This window comes from Lachancea lanzarotensis, scaffold LALA0S07 (assembly GCF_000938715.1).
Source record: "Lachancea lanzarotensis genome assembly LALA0, scaffold LALA0S07, whole genome shotgun sequence".
NCBI classification, from domain to species: domain Eukaryota; kingdom Fungi; phylum Ascomycota; class Saccharomycetes; order Saccharomycetales; family Saccharomycetaceae; genus Lachancea; species Lachancea lanzarotensis.
In genome coordinates, this window is record NW_019212885.1 from 481,317 (window position 1) to 502,393 (window position 21,077).

At 43.8% G+C, this 21,077-nt stretch overlaps 8 protein-coding genes and 1 non-coding gene across 9 annotated transcripts; 3 read left to right on the plus strand and 6 right to left on the minus strand.

Moving 5' to 3' along the window:
• Positions 1 to 88: 88 nt before the first annotated feature.
• Positions 89 to 2,158, plus strand: CLF1 (LALA0S07e05160g1_1; the record flags this gene model as incomplete). The annotated part of the gene is made up of 1 exon (XM_022771545.1): positions 89 to 2,158. The coding sequence occupies one exon, from the start codon at positions 89 to 91 to the stop codon at positions 2,156 to 2,158; it is 2,070 nt and encodes a 689-aa protein (XP_022629441.1).
• A 58-nt stretch (positions 2,159 to 2,216) lies between these two features.
• On the minus strand, positions 2,217 to 3,962 carry MSL5 (LALA0S07e05182g1_1; the record flags this gene model as incomplete). The annotated part of the gene is made up of 1 exon (XM_022771546.1): positions 2,217 to 3,962. One exon carries the CDS (start codon positions 3,960 to 3,962, stop codon positions 2,217 to 2,219), a length of 1,746 nt encoding a protein of 581 aa, XP_022629442.1.
• A 115-nt stretch (positions 3,963 to 4,077) lies between these two features.
• Positions 4,078 to 6,537, minus strand: CFT2 (LALA0S07e05204g1_1; the record flags this gene model as incomplete). The annotated part of the gene is made up of 1 exon (XM_022771547.1): positions 4,078 to 6,537. The coding sequence occupies one exon, from the start codon at positions 6,535 to 6,537 to the stop codon at positions 4,078 to 4,080; it is 2,460 nt and encodes an 819-aa protein (XP_022629443.1).
• Positions 6,538 to 7,396: 859 nt separating this feature from the next.
• Positions 7,397 to 9,586, minus strand: HPR1 (LALA0S07e05226g1_1; the record flags this gene model as incomplete). Its single annotated transcript, XM_022771548.1, has 1 exon — positions 7,397 to 9,586. The coding sequence occupies one exon, from the start codon at positions 9,584 to 9,586 to the stop codon at positions 7,397 to 7,399; it is 2,190 nt and encodes a 729-aa protein (XP_022629444.1).
• A 237-nt stretch (positions 9,587 to 9,823) lies between these two features.
• On the plus strand, positions 9,824 to 11,740 carry AVL9 (LALA0S07e05248g1_1; the record flags this gene model as incomplete). The annotated part of the gene is made up of 1 exon (XM_022771549.1): positions 9,824 to 11,740. One exon carries the CDS (start codon positions 9,824 to 9,826, stop codon positions 11,738 to 11,740), a length of 1,917 nt encoding a protein of 638 aa, XP_022629445.1.
• A 58-nt stretch (positions 11,741 to 11,798) lies between these two features.
• On the minus strand, positions 11,799 to 13,634 carry RGP1 (LALA0S07e05270g1_1; the record flags this gene model as incomplete). Its single annotated transcript, XM_022771550.1, has 1 exon — positions 11,799 to 13,634. One exon carries the CDS (start codon positions 13,632 to 13,634, stop codon positions 11,799 to 11,801), a length of 1,836 nt encoding a protein of 611 aa, XP_022629446.1.
• Positions 13,635 to 14,354: 720 nt separating this feature from the next.
• Positions 14,355 to 14,444, minus strand: LALA0_S07e05292r. The gene is given in 2 exon segments: positions 14,355 to 14,391; positions 14,407 to 14,444. It is a non-coding gene; the product is annotated as a tRNA-Arg (tRNA).
• Positions 14,445 to 15,161: 717 nt separating this feature from the next.
• Positions 15,162 to 19,667, plus strand: YCF1 (LALA0S07e05314g1_1; the record flags this gene model as incomplete). The annotated part of the gene is made up of 1 exon (XM_022771551.1): positions 15,162 to 19,667. One exon carries the CDS (start codon positions 15,162 to 15,164, stop codon positions 19,665 to 19,667), a length of 4,506 nt encoding a protein of 1,501 aa, XP_022629447.1.
• A 47-nt stretch (positions 19,668 to 19,714) lies between these two features.
• Positions 19,715 to 21,010, minus strand: HOG1 (LALA0S07e05336g1_1; the record flags this gene model as incomplete). The annotated part of the gene is made up of 1 exon (XM_022771552.1): positions 19,715 to 21,010. One exon carries the CDS (start codon positions 21,008 to 21,010, stop codon positions 19,715 to 19,717), a length of 1,296 nt encoding a protein of 431 aa, XP_022629448.1.
• Positions 21,011 to 21,077: the final 67 nt, after the last annotated feature.

The window sequence follows — 21,077 nt, forward strand, 5'->3', positions numbered from 1 at the left end:
AAATCCTATTGAATTCTGATCTTTTAGAGCCAACCCGCGTTGCAAAGAAGACATATTTGACTCGACTCTCGGCTGATCCATCACATCAATGGATTTTGATCAAGTAAATGCAGTTGCTAGCCCAGAGCCTCACCAAATAGCTCACCAGGATGTTCTGCGAGATACTACACAGCGTAAACAAGTAACCAAGCCCACTGCACAAGTGGAAATACTCGATTTGGAAGAATTGAAGGACTACCAAGGACGCAAGAGAACCGAGTTTGAAAATGTACTAAAAGTGAAAAGACTAGATGTCAAACAGTGGATCCGATACGCTCAATTTGAGGTTCAGCAGCATGATCTGCGAAGGGCCCGATCTGTGTTTGAAAGGGCTCTTTTGGTGAACAATAGCTATGTGCCCTTATGGCTGAGGTACATCGACTGTGAATTAAAGGCCAAAAACGTAAACCATTCTAGAAACTTGCTGGAACGAGCTACAAACCTACTTCCTCGCATTGACAAGCTGTGGCTGAAATATGTGATAGTAGAGGAGTCTTTGGGCAATATCGTCCTAGTACGAAGACTGTTCAGTAAATGGTGCTCTTTACAACCGGGCAAAAATGCGTTCGACGCCTTTGTCGATTTTGAAATCCGGTACCTCGAATTTGATAACGCACGCAGAGTTTATGGTCAGTACGTTTTGGTGTACCCAGGCGTCGAAACATGGCTCAAATGGGTAAAGTTTGAGAAGAAGCATGGAACAACCAACACTATACGTCAAGCGTACTCTCTAGCATTAGACACACTGGCGTTGTATCCAGCAACTTCGGATCAGGACATCGCCAGCATTATTGGTGCTTTTGCGGAATGGGAGGCCAGTCAACAGGAAAAGGAGCGTGCAACTACACTGTATCACTTGGCACTCGAAAAATGGCCCAAAAACGAGTTTCTGATCTCAGGACGAGTGACCTTTGAAAAAATGTACAATATGAGCTCTAATCTTGACGAGTCTATTGCTGAAAAGCGAAGAAGAGAATATAAAGCTGCCCTTGTCAGGAACTCTAGAGATTACGATCTATGGTGGCTTTACCTCGATTTACTCACAGAGCATTATCCTAACGAACTGGCTGAAGAGCTGGAAAAGTCTATATTGGGGAATGCTCCTGAGGATCAAGATAAAAGCCTTGGCTGGCGCAGGTACGTGTATCTATGGATTCGGGTGCTGACCTACTTCGAACTACAATTGGGCAATATAACGAAAACTCGAGATCTGTTTAATAGACTAACGAAGGAAGTCTTACCGAACAAGCAGTTCACGTTCGCTAAAATTTGGACTATGTATGCCAAATTTGAGCTACGACAGGGAAACCTAACGACTGCACGGAAACTTTTAGGGAGTGCGCTAGGAATATGCCCGAAAAGAAAGCTTTACAAAGATTACATTGGACTCGAAATCCAGTTGAAAGATTTCGATCGCGTTAGGAAAATATATGAACAGTTCATTGCTTATGATCCTTTGCTCATTACGACGTGGTTTGACTACGCTGAACTCGAAGAGAATTTAGGTGATGAAGAACGAGCTCGAGCTATCTACCATTTGGCTGCATCAAGCGATATTGGTCTCGATGCTGAGAAACGTTATGAAGTAATGAAGAGACTAATTGAATATGAGTCTGGAGAGGGTGAATATGGAAGGGCCTTGAGCGCCTACAAAGAGCTATTAGAAATGAGCTCATACGACCCACATGTCTGGATAGAAATGGCTCTCTACCATAGCTCTATACCCACCGAAGAGCAACTTGCTGAGGGCTCAGAGTCTTCCTCGTCATTCGACCCAGGAAGCGGGTTAGAAGTCACGGATGAACACAAGCTAAATACGAGGCAAACTTTTGAGGACGCACTTAAACATTATGCAAACAGCAATCAAAAGCGGGAAAGAGAGTCTGTGTTGAGAGCTTTGAGTGACTATGAGAATGTACACGGCACTTTCGATACACAACGGAAAGTTAAAGAACGACTACCGCTGTTGAAGTATAAAACGAAATCTGAAGGCGGCGTTGAAGTTGAGTACGCTGATTTGGAATTTCCCGAGGACACGAACAAGCCTGCGGATTCGGACAAAAGATCGAAGCTCTTGGCCATGGCACAAAAGTGGCAAAAGAAGAAGAAGCCTGTATAGCTTTACTTGTAAAATCATAGAAGTTCAATGGATTTCATTTCTGAATATGCTACTTTTATTAAATGCCTAAACCTGGAGGTCCTGATATATTGTCTCTACTTTTCTTTTCCTCTTCAGGTGCCGGTGAAGCAGTGGGAGGTGCTTCTAGCCCAGGAGGTGCAGTAATATTTGGTAAGCCTGACATGCCAGGAGGAAGACTGCCAATTGGAGCTAACGCCGGAGATTGTCCAGGAGTCCGTGACAAAGGTTGAGAATCAGGAATAAACCCTGAATGATCTCCAGGTGGGGGTGACAACTTTGCCATGCCAGGAGGGGCGTTATAACCGACACCAGCGTTAGGCAGAGTACCAGGAGGGCCAATCATTGACACACCTGGAGGCCCATTGATCGAGATGCCAGGAGGCCCGCTCATTGGCGTGCCTGTGACGCTCTCTGCGTGTTGATTATCAATTGCTGGAAGTTCGGTAGCATCGGCTTGGCTACTAATTTGACCAAAAGTTGATCCATTGATGCTAGGGGGGATTGCACCACCATGTAGCTCTTGCTGGCCCATGATGCCGGGCGCGTCACTAAAGGAAGGCTGGTATGACGATGAAAAGCTTTCTAGACCTGGAGGACCTCTACTCATCACACCGGGACGCGTGTTTGTCTCAACTGCAGATGGATCTCTTCCATGTCTCGGCCGGTACGCTGTCGACTGAGGACGAATATTTTGAAAATTGTCAAGATCATCGTTGAAGCCTATGTTGGGCCTTTTCCAGTCTCTTTGATCGTTTACTTCATCTCGAATGTGGGGCCTCTTCATACTACTTTCGACATTTCTTTGATAAAGCATAGCTGGACTAGCAAAGTCGTTTTGGACAGTGTTTTCCAACTGACCAGAAGTGCAGTCCCTACTGACGTGACCAGACTGGCCACACTTCTGGCAGATGACCTGGTGTGAGAACGTTGTTCTATCAGGACACTCAAACCTTCGATGGCCGCGTAAACCGCATATGGGGCACGGCCTACTATCTTCACGTAAAGTTCCGTTGAGTTCCGCAAGTTCTCGAAGCTGACCACGCTTTAGTTCATTTTGCCCTTCTGGGGAAGTAACTGCTCTTACTACCACGCCTTCACACGCCTTGATTCCCTTTTGTATCTTATCTTCGCTGTCTGCGCTGATTATGCAATGCAAGGGCTCTTCGAAATTCATCGCACCCTTCGGCAGATCAGACGCACTTTTACCCTCTTTAACAGAACCTTGTCCTCTAATGGCTATTTTGCAACCGGAATCTTCCTGTAGTTTTCTCAATGTGTTACCTCTAGGTCCTAAAAGAAGTCCCATGAAGTTGATTTCGGGATAATTTTGAACTGGAATATAGTATTTGTCTTGGAATTTCGTGGGTCGCTTGTAATCATCAGGAGCCACAAAATGAGGTATCATTTTCAGTGCTATTTCCACCAGTCGGTGCCTCTCGTCTTCTAGTTGTCTTTTATAGCGTTGTTCTCGAGTATTAGTTCTCTTGCCTCGTGCATCGTACACAGGTGGAGGCGACACAGATCGACTGCGCCGAGCTGGAGGATTAACTTGGTTTAGCCTCAGCTTCGTAGTGATTTCCTGGATGCGAAACATCACCTGGTAAGCAACAATTTGTTCCTGACTCAAAGCACCCGTTATCCTCGTAGGAAGCGTATTTTGAGAATTAGAAAAACCTGTTTTCTCTGAGCTACCCCATAGCCCATGCTGGGATATTTTTGATCGACCCCTGATACTCGGGTCTCTGTCTGTCATTGGTTTCTTTAACCTCGGGAGCAAGCTCATCGCCTAGATATTTCTTTCATCTCGCAGATTTTATAGCTACTCTTTCGTTTAACGAGACCTGGGGCGGCGACGACAGTAAATTCGGTCAAAGGTGCTCAAAAAAGATCTCATGAGGTCATACTTTGGCCAACATGTCTGCAACAGCTGCTTTGACCTTGTAAAATAGCTCTGAGGGAGAGCCATCGACTACTGTTTCACCGTCGCTAATTTTCCGGACAACGACTTTTCCGTCTATCACGAGCGAACCTTCACCTTTAAACTCGGCAACATGGTTCTTCTCAGTCATACGACGCTTCACTTCAGCTAATCTCACGTCTCCAATGGCAAGGGACACCTTGGGATACATTTTGGAGCCGTTGGTGATTGGTTTCAGTACCCATTTGTCGCGATGGTGTTGCATTCCGTCGACGAATGAAGCATTATCGCATACCAGGCGTCCGACAACGTGTGCGATTGTGTATTCGTCACTGACACCTTGCCACTTGAGCCGTTGATCGAGCTCCGGATCTACAGAAACATCCAATGACCGGATCAACGTTTCAAAAGTTGTAGGAATATTAAACTCGAGCTCTGTAACGTCAACGAGCTTGTTCCTCAGCATTTTGAGGGCTGTTACATTCTGGTCTTTCTTGGGAGCTACCATCAAAACGTTACGCGGCTTCAGGGCTGGCCAAATAACAGACATCGACCGCTGATCAACCAAACTGGTAAGATCTACAACAGATACCGAACATCGCAGAGAAAGACTGACTTCATTCAGGAAACGTCGATGGGGTTTGTTGAGCGCATTCAGATAAGATACGTCGTCCATATTTTCCTCTTTCTTGTTCCCGTTTCCTTTTGCAGTGTTTGCCCCACGCCGTTTTTTGGATGTTTTGGATGTTACCTCTATCTCATACGGGTCTTCATCCTCGGCAAAGGCATCTGTAGCAGATCTTTTCTCATTCTCCTCTAACCGTTCACTGGGGACGAATTGAGAAAAATCTACAACATCACCGTAGTCATCTCGCTTGATCTTCACCGGTTGAAATGGGAACATCTTATGTCTAGGCTGTGCTTCAGGGTTGATGTAAACATCAACGGGAATTTCCAGTGGTTTTGCAGTAGCATTGGCCTTCCTGTTGACGGCTGTAATAAAATCAGGAATATCATCGTCGTCGTCGTCATCCTCTTCCTCAATTACTGCGTCAATAAGTCCAGCTACATTGGACGACCCATCGGCTCTTGCCTCTTTTTTCAGCTTTTCCATTAGTGCTGCACGATCAGTGCTTCTCTTCTCAAGCTTTACTTTAAAGTTTTTTAGTTCTTCATCTTTGAGTTCCTCTGTCGTGACAAATCCTGCTCTGACAGTTTGGGCAAACAGGATCGGCCTGATATCTTGAGCTCTATTGTCCCGATTCTTGATTGTCTTCAACCAAGTCGTGTACATGCTTGAGAGAATTTTGTTGGATCTTTCAGGGACGCCATCAGGTTCAGTTAATACAACTGTGGTTTTATCCGATGTTCCAAGAGCTGAAAGCACATCGTCGATAAGTCTCTCCACCTCAGAAACAAAGCAAACTTTGGGTCCTGAATATTTCTTGAGCTCTTCGGGAGTCACTATGGAGAATCGAGAACCAAGATCAAAAGGTGATCTGTTATTCCTGCCCTCCCAGGTTTTGATCACAGACGCTGATAACCACTCCAGCATGCTTCTGGCGTAGGTGAGAGATCTGCCTCGAGAATAAGAAACCAAGAAAATTGGCGGATCCGATTGATTTCTATACCTTCTTTGTTCATAAATCATGTCATTCACCAGCACAAGTAAATCCAAAAACTTTCCACCAACCTGGCATGGAATAACGGCTGTGCCGCTTTTAGAGAGCACTCCTCTCAGGACCTCCTTGAACTGCGATGCTCGCTTGCGGTACGGTAATGAGGAACCCAGATGCGAAGTAGACGTGACTATCGCCGAAGGCCTCATCAAGGAAGTTAAAGGTTTTCCTGAAATATCCAGCACAGCTGCGCTGTTCAAGATTGTATCTTTGGTATGATTCCACCGCGGGGCGTAAATAACCTTATCGGAAAATGTGGTAATGCTAAAAATCGATCCACCCGGGGCGTAGCCCGAGTTGTAAGCTACGATTGTAAGTCCCTCGAATTTAGATTTGAGATCCAATATTTGGGAATGTTTGATCGAAATTATGTGGTCAAAAGCGTCTTCAATATCTGACAAATCCAGTTTATTGGTGTCCACGGGTCCAATTAGTCCTTGAGATGTATATAAATCAAGTGTAGTGACTCTGCCTAAGTTGGCCACGGGCAAGGTAGCGTATACCGCAATACGCGAGTAGAAATGTGCCAAAAATGCAGCATACAGCAGCGCATATGCACCTAAAGATTCAGCAGTTGGTTGACTCAGTATCACTATATCGGTTTGACTTATAAGCTGAGCCCAAAAATCTACTGCTGCGTCGTGGTCTTCAGAAATCCCATCCCAAGCAGGATCCATCAATATCGTGACATTCTCAAATTTGAGAAGGGAACACCGGTGGTGGCCGGAAGGATCCGAGTGACAGATCAAACTGTATGTCATCAGGGGTATGGCGTGCGATTGGAAGGACAGAAGCACTCAACCATTTGACAGTCTCGAGCCTTCATAGTAAGCTAAATGTTCAATGATGCTCTCTAATAAGATGTTAAAAAATAAACTCGTCATTAGTGATCGGTCTCGTATTATTGTTTAAGATGGTAAAGGACAAGGCCACATTGGCACTAGTGACCAATTGGTGAACAGGTATATTTTAGTTGTTTTTTCTATGTCACAAGCTGTCTTTTGCCGTACTGGTGGACTTTTTTGCTTACAAACACGCCGATTTACGATCAACAAACCAATTAACTGTGGAAGGATTCGTTTAGTCATTCCAGTGAGAAACTGTGAAAACAAAGTGGACTGATTGTTCAACCTATTAGAAATGAGACGAAGAATGTGCCCTGTCGTCAGTTTTATGGTTTGAAGTTTTATGTCACTTCATACTTTGCCGACAGAGTTTAAATTAGATAATATCTTAGTCACGTGATTCTTGCAATCAACATCATGGCGATGAGTTCGGTTGAACTTTGCATTAAAGTTGAAGGATCTGGCCTGATCAGAGCTTTTGGAGATATTAGCTAATGCTGACTGCTAGGATTCTTTTTTTCTTGCTCGAATGCATTCTTTTTTGTACGGTAATGCCAGGCATTGAGCGACCAAAATAGCCGGGAGCTGCTAAAAACCACATTTGATTTCAAATTCCACGCCAGAAAAGCGCTTCTGCACCTTAAGAAAGAGAGCTGACGAGTGCTCCTGCGGAGTGCAACAAGCACGTTAGCACAGTTGTCAAAATTTATCATTTGGAATATTTTTTTTAGATCTCACATTGTCATTGTCACTACTATGGGCAGTAATTGCGGGTTCAAATATCACTGGACGGCGGCACTGCGATCTCTTGATCTAAACTTGGCGATCCTCCTTCTCGTTTGTCATTTTCCGGTATCGGTTGATTGACTGGACTTGTATTGGGCTCCTCAACTCGAACGTTGGTTTTGAGCGCATCCGTGGTTTCATCTTTGGGCTCCTGTTGTTCAGCCGGTGCGTCGCCGCTTTCTGATGAATCCTTTCGAGGCAGTTTCTTTGGGATAGCCTCTTCCCCACTGGTCGCCCGCTCAAGAGTATTAATCGAAGGTGTTACTATTTTATCATCTGTTTTTTCCACGGTAAGGTTGGTTTTGGTATCACTAGTGTCTTGTTCTTTATCCGCCGGTTCATCCGCTTCTCCCAACGGCTCTAATTTTCTCTTCTTCTTCGCTTCGAAGTAATCTTTTGCAGCCTGTAATTGTGTCGGTAGGTGAGATTTTTTCTCCCGCGATTCTTGAATTAAGCTGGAATTGAATAGGCCCGAGACACCAGTGTTTTCGTCAACGTTACTCAATTGGAAAAGAAATTTGGGCCTTAAACGACGTAATTGCTTCCACTGCTCAACGGTTTTGTCACCATGATATGAGGACGACACGTCAGGATCTTGCTTTTCATATCTATCGCGTATTTCATCAAACGTTTCCTGAGAGCTGGGTAATTTGCTATCGATCGACTCAAGCCCACTCTTTACTTTCCAAACGTTGTCAAGCTTCTTGTTTCCCAGTTTTATCCATCCGAAACTTTTGTAGGAATAACTAATTTCCGGAATTGACTCTCCACTGCCAGTAGGGAATGTAAAGGTACTGAATATTTTGAAGCTCTTCTTAGCTTTTAAGTCCAGTAAGGACATGTCGCCAGCAATCAAGTCCACCAAAAGACTTTTAAAAGTCTGATCCTGATGGTCGTAAAAGTTCTCAACCCTACTGATGATTATCTGAGTTATGTCTCGTAATGCTGTAGCATTGTTTCTGTCTTCATGGCTATGCGTGATTCGAAGTGACTGATCATATTGAGTTCGATAGAAACTCCTAACGGCCTCATCCGTTAGAATTCTTTTGATCATATTAGCGGTGATTAGCAGCTCGAGCAAAAACTTTTTTCGGTGGAAGTCATTAGAAGGGTCCTGTAGCTGTTGCATTAGGAGCTCTGAATCCCAATCCGGTTCATCAAATATGAGTGGCCGCAGTCCAGAAGAGGCGAAACTCCAATTATGATGGCTTTTATCTTGTGGTTCGCTGAGTGCCTGGAGATTATGAGGTAGTTGTACATTGGCCTTCTGATTAAGTCGGTTTAGTCGCACGTTTCTAGTTTTGATTTGAGTGTAAAAGTCAGACTCGTGCAGCAAAATCTCATCCACCACTGGCAAGACGTAATCCTGTAAGCTGAGTCTTTTTTCGGGATCTGAGAACGTCCACGAAACTGGATCTTGAATAAACTCTTGTTTAACTTTTAAGAAATCGGTATAAAAAGCCGAACCATCTTTTTCATCGTTCCTGATGTCCCATAACTGTTCGGGAAGTCCCTTTGCTATGTTTCCGCGCTTGTTTGTGTTTGCTTGCTCCATAGGCGACAAACAGTCACACAGAAACAGGTTGATCTTCATGCTGAGTTCGTGATGTGCGGGGGTAGCAAGCTTAGAGTTGAGCCGCAGCCCCAACAGCATCTTGTTGATCTGGTACGTTACTTTGGAAAAAGGTGCCTTGATTGCGCTCAAAGTGGTCTGTCCGTGCTGCAGTGAATCTTCGTTTAGGAATCCAGCTTTAAACCAATGCAAGCGCGATTCCACATAAGGCCAAAATTGTAAAAGACCGTGTGGTAGCTGTAGCAAAGTCAAACTCATCCTAAACAGGTCAAAAAACACCGAAGTCCAAAACTTCGCGTTCGCATCGTCCCCTACCTTGTTTGCACGCTTCATGTGATGCGAGAGATCCATGAGAATAGCAAACCGTTCCACTTTTGTCCTCTCGTCCATTTCTTGCGCTGCTTCCAAAAACAGTTTCTTTAGTACAATCTCTTGTTTCAAACCAGCGGCATCGTTAGACGAAAGCGCCTCTACCACCACTTTCGGTATACTCTCATCACTATTCTGCGGTAACGAAAGCAAGTTTACGTCCCGCTTTTCCGCAAGAAACAAACCCTTTCTTAAAATCTCAACATGATCTGTTAGCCATTGATCTTCGACGGACATCTCAGAGCTAAGGATTCTTCCGCAGACTAAAGAATGCTACTGCTTTTGGCGTATTTCAGAGGTAGCTCTAGTAGTAATTAGTGGTGGTGATGAAAAAAGTGTTGATGTCACTTTGTACTAAAGGATTTCCAGGCTTAACTTAAAGAACTTGTCCTTTATCCATCAAGCTAACAGAAACGTAGGGTAGATCAACGTCGATCTGAGTCTTTGCTTGGTATTGACCGTTCATGAGAGGTGATGGCAGATTCTGAAGAGCCTAACGTTATTTTTGGAGTCTTTTTGGTCAACTTTCACCATTCAAAGGGCCCGGAAGTGGAATATTCATATGGTTTACCAGAGGGCTTAGAAGCATCGAAATTGTGGCCATACCTGCCCTTCCAGGCTTTACCGGATGGATCGCACTCTTTTGAAGAGACATTCACATACTTCACGCTGGTCTATAATAAAGTTGAACGTTGTGGACCTCCAGCAGAAGGTGCGGCGACCATTGCTTCGGACAAAATCCAAGATTATACCACACTTTTTGCGATATCTTGCTCACGACAAATCCGGACAGAAGAGCTTCTCTTGAAGGGCAATGATGTTACGCGATCAACTGTGCAAAAGGCAATTGTTGTCGTTGCACGGAAACCCATTTTTGGCCAGATCAAGGACAAACTCAGCATAGTGACAAATGCTTTTTTTTTGCAGCGCGATTTCACGAATAAGGCAATTCTAGACACTCTTTATTCAAACCTGAGCTCCATGTTCAGCATGTCTGTTGTCACAGATGAATCGCACATGTACGTGGGATTGTGCTTACGGCGCGTTGTACATGATTTTGGAAAGGACGTTTTGGTAATTCTGAAAGCTATCCTTCTGGAGCGTAAAGTTCTATTCTATGGAAGTGACGTTGAGGCTTTGTGCAACGTCCAATTCGGTTTCATCGGTCTTATTCCCAATCTTATATCACATTTGCAAGATTGTGGATCACCCTCGCTGCATAGCTATTTTGACAACCTCAAAATCGTAGACTCTTTTAAGTCTAGCGATCGTCAATCGGTATTAACATTTTTGGGTTTTCCTTTACAAGTATTCGGAAAAGGAGGATTGTTTTCACCTTATAGCCCACTGCAACAGTTAGACGATTTGGAATCTACGCAAACTAAGCATTTTGTCGCCGGAACTTCAAACTCGTTACTTCTAGAACAGAAAGAAAGAGTCTGTGATGTCCTCGTAAACGTCAACACATTTTCGGTGGAAATGGTCAGTTCAAATCGGTCTTTACACAGGGCTCTACAATTGACTCCTTATGATAAAAAATGGATGGACTCCATAGTTTCTGCAGTGGTGGATACCTGGAATGAGAACGACGCTGCAACCCCAAGAAATTTACAATTCGAAGGCAGCGAGGATTTCCTCAGGTGGCAGTTTGAAGACTATCTAACGGGTCTGGTATCTAGCGAAAAGCTAAAAATCTTTTTCGACAACAATGAAAACAATGAAATGGCCATGAAATCTATATCCGAGGATTGGTTAGGTTATAGTCCGATTGATTTATATGGTGCCCGCTGGGTAGATGAATGGCGCAAAACTCAAAATTATCATGCATTCGATGTCTCAACTGATGATAGATTGTTCGATCTATTCCCGCCGAAGCATGTTTCTAGTATGGGTGATGGGAACGCTAGTATACAGCAAAGATTAGGCAAGTCTTTTCAGGCTCTTATACGAAAAGATTCCTACATTCAGGATAAACAAGAGAGAACCGGAAAAGCAGCATCTTTAGGAGCCACAGATGATTCCAAACAAAAACCGGCAAGCGAAGGTATTAAGGAGAACGAGTGGGCATCTTGGAAAGACTACTTCGGGAAAAAAAAGAGACTGAAAGAAAGGGAAGATCCTTCGGCAGCGGTGCCCTCTACACATACGATAACCTCAGGTTCAACTCACGCAGCCATTGGGAACGCACTTCTCAGCTTAGGCTTTCCGCGAAATATGACTGATGACGATTATGAGGAGCTTGAGACTCCAAGCGGTACAAGTGGTCAACAAAGCGAAGCTGAAGAAGAGAGTCATGAGCAGTCTCGTTCGTCGAGCACAAACCCAGATAGGCATTTACAGGATGATAAATCTGATACGGACATCGGCGAAACGAATGTTCGGGCTGAGTAAGGAACTACATGTTTTTTGACCCAATAGATAAACTGAAAGAATTGGATTTATTGCTCATTTACCAGCCGCCAAAATTCTTAGCTGTGGGCAGCATCGTCAAGGGAAGATGACAAATGAATTCATTTCCATCCAGAGCTTGTTTCGCATGATATAGCGACCCATTTTTATCTTCGTAGTACTTTTGCATTAGCTCTGGCATGTCCTCACGACTGATAAGCACAAATTTCAGACAAAGCATCCATTTGAGCTGAAAAATATCAGATTTGAATTGGCTGGTCATTTGGCGGCTAGGAGATCTTTGCGGAATCAATTTCATATGAATTGTCGATAGCTCATCAAAGCAAATTGCTCGCGACTGGTCCACTGTTTTACCCTTTTTGCTGGCACTTGATGTGACATCTATGCGGTATTTTGGATTTATTAGCTCAATTGACTCCAGTGACGTAGTGATAGCAGAAACTTTATGTGGACCTTCGTTGCCCAAATGTATAGTCAGATCAATGTCATCAGCAGTCGTGTAAAACAAATTTGATAAAACCACCTTCGCAATGAAAAGTCCATCTCGGTTTATGATGTATTCCTTTTGTAGCCGTTTTACCTGAGATATGAGGTCTGCGGCTTCAGACACGCCACTTGGTTTTTCATCTTGCCAGGTGGAAGGTACCTCCGCTAGATTGCGGAAGAGGTTGCTTAAATTATTTCGCACAGACACGGCGTCTTTTCGTACCGAGCTTAGACTTTGGTCGTTTGTGTTATCGCCGTCGTCCTCCTCTGACGTATCAAACGTCTCGACGCCAAACTGACACTCCATCATCTGATCAACTAAACCCTCAATACCGTCCGCTAGCGCAGCCGAAGATTCCTGAGAACTTACCAATTGTGTAAAGAGCTTCTTGCATTCTAAGTTGACGTCTCCTTTTGCTTCAGAAGTGCTGATTGAAAGTAGTGAGCTTCTTCGCCTCATTACAATCGAAGAACTTGACTTACGGCGCGATCGTATGTTATCTTTGAGCTCCTTGGCTCGTCCTGCAGCTGTAATGCTAATGTCAGTATCCAGTTTCGACGTTAATTGACGACCATGCACGTCAATGAAGGGACATACATGAATTGGAAATTCAACGCTGAATGGATTGATCATGGCGGACTCGATTTGGGTCAGTCCGCAGCTCAGAAAGTACTGGATTTTGAGCTGCTTCGAGGATTGATAAGATGGGGGTAAATCTTGGGGAAGTCGCGGAGATTTGAACTGGTATGTTCTGGTTTGACCTGGATCCAACATTGTTTCTGAGAAAATGAGAGTTTGTGGGATAACGAAAAAAGGCGCTTTTATTAATTCAACAACAGGTCCAGCGAGGGATTCACGCGCCACGTCTTCGATATTGGAAAACAGAAGTCCCGCGAAGCCTTCCGTGATGGAATTTTTTCCCTCAGACAGCTTCAAAGAGCCTACACCCGCTAATTTGTGGTGATCCTGATGCTCGAATTCCTTTGAATTTATTGTTTCTGGATCGTATTGAAAACAGCCATATATTTGGGTGTAACAAGAAGCGAGTCTCACAGGGCTATTGAATTCTAGCTCTTTTTCTAAATTTACCTTTGAAGCTTGATATTTCTCGTTAGCGGCTTTATCTTCACTGTTAAGGGACCCCCAGAGTGACTTTACCACCCAGGATTTCCTCTTCTCTTGCTGAGCTTCTTTCTGCAAATCCTGCTGTTGTTGCTTCAGTTCTTGAAGTTTAACTTCCAATTGATCCCTGGCTTGCAATGAACCCAAGTGTCTGAGACGTATTAGAACCTGTAAACTTTCGCCTGCGAAGTACGGATTGGATTCATGAATCACCTCTAGCTTGACATTATCTGCGACTTTTTGCGAGTCTACTCGGTGATTTCGCATGCTTTATAGGAATCAAAGTTTTGGGAAGCAAGCGGGTGCTCTGTGTCTTTGGATCAATAGGCTTTCTGTAGACAGCACAGCTGTAATGAAAATTCAAGGTAATGTTTATTCTTTTACACTACTTGAAGAGAATGTTTCAGTAATCGCTTTTGAACGAAAGCCAGAATTTAAGGAAGCGTATTGGGGTACAAGCGAGCTATGGTGCTCGTGAGAGTCCTTGTGGTGAATGCTTCAAGTTTGGATAACTTTATAATTGTTCAAAGGTCGTCGATTCCACTAACAATACATGGTTGACGTTCTTTTAATTAATGGCACAATTAAAGTATAAAATGCGCGTTTCAGGGTTCGAATGGAGGCAAATTGTTTTAAGTCGAAGTTCGATCCACTTATTCAACGTTTGGGAGTGAACAGGTAGCTTTGGATGTATAATGGTAGATATACGACCATCCCAAGACGTTTTCCAAGGGACATACTGTGTTTATTTTTGGCTTTGTCAATCAACGGTTTATAAATTACGGAATGCAATTACTGACGCAGAAAACATGAATTCCAAATGCAAAGTGAGATGATAGCGCGCTTAACCTGTAAACCAAGAAATTTGAAAACAATATGATGAACCCAATGGGTGTACATAAAACACTTTCCCCATCCCAAAGGGTATCCTCCTCCTGTAAGTCTTTACTGCAAAATGACAATTTTAATTGACAAAAAAATAAAGTTCTTCCCCGCCAGGACTCGAACCTGGAATCTCCTGGTTTCAGAAGTGGATACAATCGTAGCCAGACGCCGTGACCATTGGGCCACGAGGAATAAGAACTTTGATGGTGAAATGAGTTTGTAAGAAAGCTATATCGGCTTATACACATCGCGTGCTTAACGATAAGACAAACCGTCTTCACTTCTCCAGTCGCCTCTTTTCCTTCTCACCGCGAGCCGATCTGTATAACGGGTTGGTTAAACTGGTCTCCAGTCTTGACTTAAGCCCATGTAGTCTAGAAAAAGACGATAAAGATCACCTTTTTTGCACATCTCGTGCTTCACTTCTGCGATATCCAAGATTCAACCCACTAGTAGTTGAAGACTGCTCCCAAACGACAAACTCGCAATATCAGACACCACTAGCAGCCGATCCTGTTCTTCAACCTGAAAATCGGTCAATAAACAGTTATGTCAACCATAAGGAAGCTAAAAGAACGCTAAAAAAGCCCTGGAAACGCTTTCCGAATTGATTTCAAACCATCATATAGCTTCCCATTTTTCATATCATGACAACTCTCAATAAATCTCGATGTACCGGAAGCTTTCTGTCTTCAAAGGGTTCACGTTTGTCAGCGATAAGCTTACTACTTTCAAATTTTTGTTCATATATGCATATATATAATGTGGAATAATCTTCCACAGTTGGACCATCTAAGTATCTTCAACTCTTTCAATTCGACACAACCATTACAATAAAGTAGGTCTGGAAGAAAGCCCTGTATCTTTGATCGCATCCATAGGAAACAATTTTACAGGTGTAAACCAAACATGGCTTCTTCTTTTTCTTCTTCTGCTAGTCTTTGGTGTGATTTTTGCCAAGACAAAGAAGGATGGGGGCCAATTTCGTCAAAATATGGAGATTTCACGCTTTGTTTTGTGGACGGTATTTTGCTCAATGGTGCTGCGCTGCTGATGCTCATTTTTGGGTCTAAGGAACTGGTGCGATTGTCTCGTGGGCCACATCCCGGTATCAAATATCGGAAAAACTGGTTATTGGTGTCTAGAATTTCTTTGGTGGCACTTCAAGTGGCTTTGGCAGTTTTACCACTATTCCACGGCAAATTAGGCGTGGAAAAACAGTGGGCGTCGCAGTCGCAACGAATTCTGAATTTCTTGTCAGTTTTGGTGGCGCTGGCGCTACACTGGGTCGAGTATTTCCGGTCAAACGTCTCTAACGGGATTGTGCTGTTTTACTGGCTGTTTCAAGGTCTTTTTAGATTGAGTGCAGTCTTGAACGTCAAGATCAGGGAAAACTACGAAGGTGTGTTGCCAATATCCGAGTTCTCATACAAAATTGCAACCGTGCAATGCATCACAAGTTTTCTAATTTTGGCCTTGGAGTCGCTGTTCACCAAGTCAGTCGAAGGTCGTGGAGAACTTGCGAGTGATAGCGTACGGAAGGTAAACCCTTACGATGCCGCCAACATCTTTTCCCGCATTTCCTTCTCTTGGATGACGCAGATGATGAAAACGGGCTACGAAAAGTATCTGACCGAAAACGACTTGTATAGACTGCCAAAAAGCTTTGGAAGTGCTGAAATCTCCGATTCATTCAGACGTAACTGGGACCACGAGGTGAAGCACAGAACTAAACCATCTTTAACATGGGCACTTTGCATTACGTTTGGTGGCAAAATGGTTGTTGCCGCTTTCCTCAAAGCATGTTTCGACACGCTGGCCTTCACGCAGCCCCAGCTGCTAAGAATTCTGATTAAGTTTGTGGGAGACTATACCGAACATAAAGCCCTTGATGAAGTACCTATCGTGAAAGGCTTCATGATCGCCATCGGTATGTTTTTGGTAAGTGTTCTTCAAACGTCTATCTTACACCAATATTTCTTGCGAGCATTTGACACTGGAATGAATATTAAGAGTGGGCTCACGTCTGTTATTTATCAGAAATCCCTTCTGCTGTCAAATGAGGCTTCTGCCGCGTCATCTACCGGCGATATTGTTAATCTCATGAGCGTTGACGTTCAACGTTTGCAAGATTTGACACAATGGGGTCAAATTATATGGTCAGGGCCTTTCCAATTGATTCTCTGCTTGGTTTCCCTGTACAAATTGCTGGGACCATCCATGTGGGTAGGTGTGGCTATCATGATCATAATGATTCCAATGAATTCTGTCATTGTTAGATTTCAAAAGAAACTCCAAAAGATTCAGATGAAGAACAAAGATGAAAGGACTCGTATCATTAGCGAAATTTTGAACAACATCAAGTCTCTCAAGCTTTACGCATGGGAAAAGCCCTACAAGGAGAAGTTAGAACATGTCAGAAACGAAAAAGAGCTCAAGAACTTGACGAAAATGGGAATCACAGTTGCAGTGGCTAACTTTCAATTTAATATTGTTCCCTTTTTGGTATCTTGCTCCACATTCGCTGTTTTTGTTTTAACCCAAAAGGACCGCCCACTTACAACCGATCTGGTATTCCCAGCATTAACTTTGTTCAATTTGTTGAGCTTTCCGCTAGCTATCATCCCAACTGCTATTACATCTTTCATTGAAGCCTCTGTATCGGTCACCCGTCTGCACAACTTTTTGACTAGTGAGGAGTTGCAAAACGATTCAGTTCAGCGCAAGCCGAAGGTAAGTGCTCGTGGTGAAGTAGCAGTAAGCGTTGGCGCAGACGCCACATTCTTGTGGCAAAGAAAGCCAGAGTACAAGGTGGCATTGAAAAACATCAATTTTCAAGCAAAGAAAGGTGAGCTGACATGTATTGTTGGAAGAGTTGGAAGTGGTAAAAGTGCTCTTATCCAGGCGGTCTTGGGTGATCTGTTCAGGGTCAAGGGTTTTGCTACCCTTCACGGAAGCGTCGCCTACGTCTCTCAAGTGCCTTGGATAATGAACGGGTCGGTCAAAGAAAACATCATTTTCGGCCACAGGTACGATGCAGCCTTCTATCAAAAGACTATCAAAGCATGCGCTTTAAATGTCGACATTACGACGCTCCCCGAAGGTGACGAAACAATGGTTGGTGAAAAGGGTATCTCTCTTTCGGGTGGTCAGAAGGCTCGTCTTTCTCTCGCCAGAGCGGTTTATGCAAGAGCTGACACATATTTGTTAGACGACCCACTTGCAGCCGTGGACGAGCATGTAGCCAAACACCTGATCCAATACGTCTTGGGTTCAAGTGGTCTTTTGGGCACCAAGACAAAAGTGTTGGCGACAAATAAGATAACAGTATTGTCGATCGCTGATAATATCACTCTTTTGGATAATGGGGAAATCATACAGCAAGGTTCCTACCAGGATGTCACCAGTGACAAATCTTCTGCTTTATTCAAGATCATAAACAGCTACGGAAAGAAGAGTAACAGAAGTTTGAAAGAGCGTTCTCCTGATGAATCCACTTCTGAAAGCAGTGCCACCGTTGACGACAACATTGACCTACAGAAACTTGACGAAAATCTTGTTGACGTGGATAAACGCAGTCTACGTAGAGCAAGTGACGCAACTCTAAGAAGTCTTGGATTTGGGGACGAGGAACGCCCAGCTTTGAGAGAGCATCGTGAACAAGGTAAAGTCAAGTGGGACATTTACATTGAATACGCTAAGGCATGCAATCCAAGGCATGTAGTCGTGTTTATGTCCTGTGCTGTCCTCTCTATGTTTCTGTCTGTTGCCGGAAGCGTATGGTTGAAGCACTGGTCAGAAGTGAACACAAAATACGGCGCAAACCCGCATGTTAGCATGTACCTGGGCATTTACTTTCTGCTGGGGCTAGGCTCTGCTTTTTCCACACTAGCTCAGACGGTCATTTTGTGGGTCTACTGTACGATACATGGTTCACGTTACTTACATGATGCGATGACGACGTCTGTTTTAAAGGCACCTATGTCGTTTTTCGAGACCACCCCTATCGGAAGAATTTTGAACAGATTCTCCAACGACATTTATAAGGTTGACGAGATGTTAGGCAGAACATTCTCACAATTTTTCGTGAACACGATCAAGGTTTCCTTCACAATTTTGGTCATTTGCTATTCGACTTGGCAATTCGTCTTCATTATTGTGCCTATGAGTACCCTCTACATTTACTACCAACAATATTATTTGAGAACTTCTCGAGAGCTCCGCCGTTTGGATTCGGTCACAAGATCTCCTATTTATGCCCATTTCCAGGAGTCCTTGGGAGGAATCAGCACGATCAGAGGCTATGGTCAGCAAAAACGCTTCACACATATTAACCAAGCGAGAGTGGACAACAACATGAGCGCTTATTATCCATCTGTTAACGCAAATCGTTGGTTAGCATTTCGTCTGGAATTCATTGGATCAGTTATCATTTTGGGAGCCGCAGTTTTGGGTGTATTCCGTTTGAGACAGGGAACTTTGAGTGCCGGTATGATTGGTTTATCTTTGAGTTACGCCTTGCAAATTACTCAGTCTCTAAACTGGATTGTTCGCATGACCGTAGAAGTGGAGACAAATATTGTGTCTGTGGAAAGAATCAAGGAGTACTCCGAACTGCCATCTGAAGCACCAGCTGTCATCGAGGATAGTAGACCACCTGAAAATTGGCCAACCGAGGGTTCAATTAAATTTGAGAATTATTCCACTCGTTATAGACCGGAGTTGGATCTAATTTTGAAGGACGTCAATATTGACATCAAGCCGCAAGAAAAAATTGGAATTGTTGGACGTACTGGTGCTGGGAAATCATCCTTGACATTGGCACTTTTCCGCATCATAGAAGCTGCTAGTGGTCAAATTTCAATCGATGGACGGCCAATAGATCAAATGGGCCTTCAGGATTTGAGAAGACATCTCTCAATCATCCCACAAGATTCACAAGTATTCGAAGGCACTGTGAGAGATAATATTGATCCCACCCGTCAATTTACGGATGAGCAAATATGGCATGCCCTCGAACTTTCGCACCTGAAAGATCACGTCAAAGGATTGGGTAAAGATGAACTTGAATCAATGTTAACCGAAGGTGGTGGCAATTTATCTGTTGGGCAAAGACAGCTGATGTGTCTAGCAAGAGCACTTCTCATTCCATCGAAGATCTTGGTTTTAGACGAGGCCACCGCGGCTGTCGATGTTGAGACAGATCAGGTTATACAAGAAACGATCCGCACTGCTTTTAAAAATCGAACAATTTTGACCATAGCCCATAGAATCAACACTATCCTCGATAGCGACAGGATTATTGTATTGGACCAAGGTAGGGTTGCGGAAATCGACGCACCTCAGAATTTACTAAAAAATCCTGAAAGTTTGTTTTACGCTCTTTGTCATGAAGCCGGTCTAACAAAGGATTAAAAAAAGGTACATAACTTTACCAAGTAAATAGTAATTTAAACTGAAGTCTACTGAAATTCAGATGCGTATTGAGCTGCTTGATTACCATATGAGTTCAAGGTCTCGCTTTGGCGCGTGTCAGCAATCTCCTGATGATGGCTGTCGGATGAACGCTGTGTAGACTTTTGTGGTACATCTGAAGGGCCATCAGTGTGTGATTGTGATAAATCCGGCTGATGTTGCGCCGCTTGCGCTGCCTGTGCTGCGGCTGTGGCGGCAGCAACTTGATCGTCAAAAGTAGCGTTTGGATCTATTTGGTTGTCACCAATTTGATGGAAATCTAATATTTCAGAGTACATCATCACCCTCCAGGTATCCACAGGTAGGTCCGCGTCATTGAAATGCCAGTCAAAGATCGCTTCGGCTTCTGGTTCGTCTGATGGATCATGATAAGGCGCCAAGTATGGGTGTGTTAGAGCATCGGCTGCTGTTATTCTCTTGTTAGGATCAAAGACTAGCATTTTCTCCAATAAGTCAACGGCATCCGGTTCAACATTTTTGAAACGATCTGAGAAGGAAACGGGATCTCTGTGTGGCAAAGAGGTAACAAATTTGAGGGTGTTAACAGAACAAATGGTGTTTATGACGTCTTCTGGAGGTGACCCCAATAGATCGGTTATGATGGAAAATTGGTGTACATGATCCTTACCGGGGAAAAGCGGTTTTCCTTCTATCATCTCTGCGAAAATACAACCGGCAGACCAGATGTCGACTTCCACGTTATATTTTTGCCACGTTAGCATGATTTCTGGGGCACGATAGTACCGGGTAGACACATACCCAGTCATTTGTGGGTCCTGGATTCTAGCCAAACCAAAATCACAGATCTTTAGGTCACAGTTTTCGTTTATCAAAATGTTACTGGGTTTCAAATCTCTATGGATAACGCCAGCTGAATGCACATATTTGAGACCTCTTAGGATCTGGTATAGAAAGTATTGCACAAATTGCTTCTCCAATGGACGAGTTTGCAAAAGTCTGTGTAAATCTGTGCCTTGTAATTCAGTGACGAAATAAATATCTTCCAAAGGTGATAAAAAGATGTCTTCCAGACAAATGAGATTTTCGTGTCTGAGATGCTTGAGTAATTTCAGCTCACGGTACGTTCTTTTAGCCAGAACTGCAGTCGAAAACGGCTTCATGATTTTTTTGATGGCAACCGGCTGACTGGTGTAAGTGTCCGTAGCAGAGCACACGAGACCAAATGCACCCATACCCACCGGGTTCAGGTCATTATACCGGTTGGTAATTTCGAAAACCGTGCCGAAGATTTGCGTTCTGATGAATTCTTCTTGAGCTGCCATGGTAAAAGTGAGAGAGTGTGACGTGCTTGTTCTGGTTTGTCCAGCTCCTTTTTTTTTCCTTTGGCGA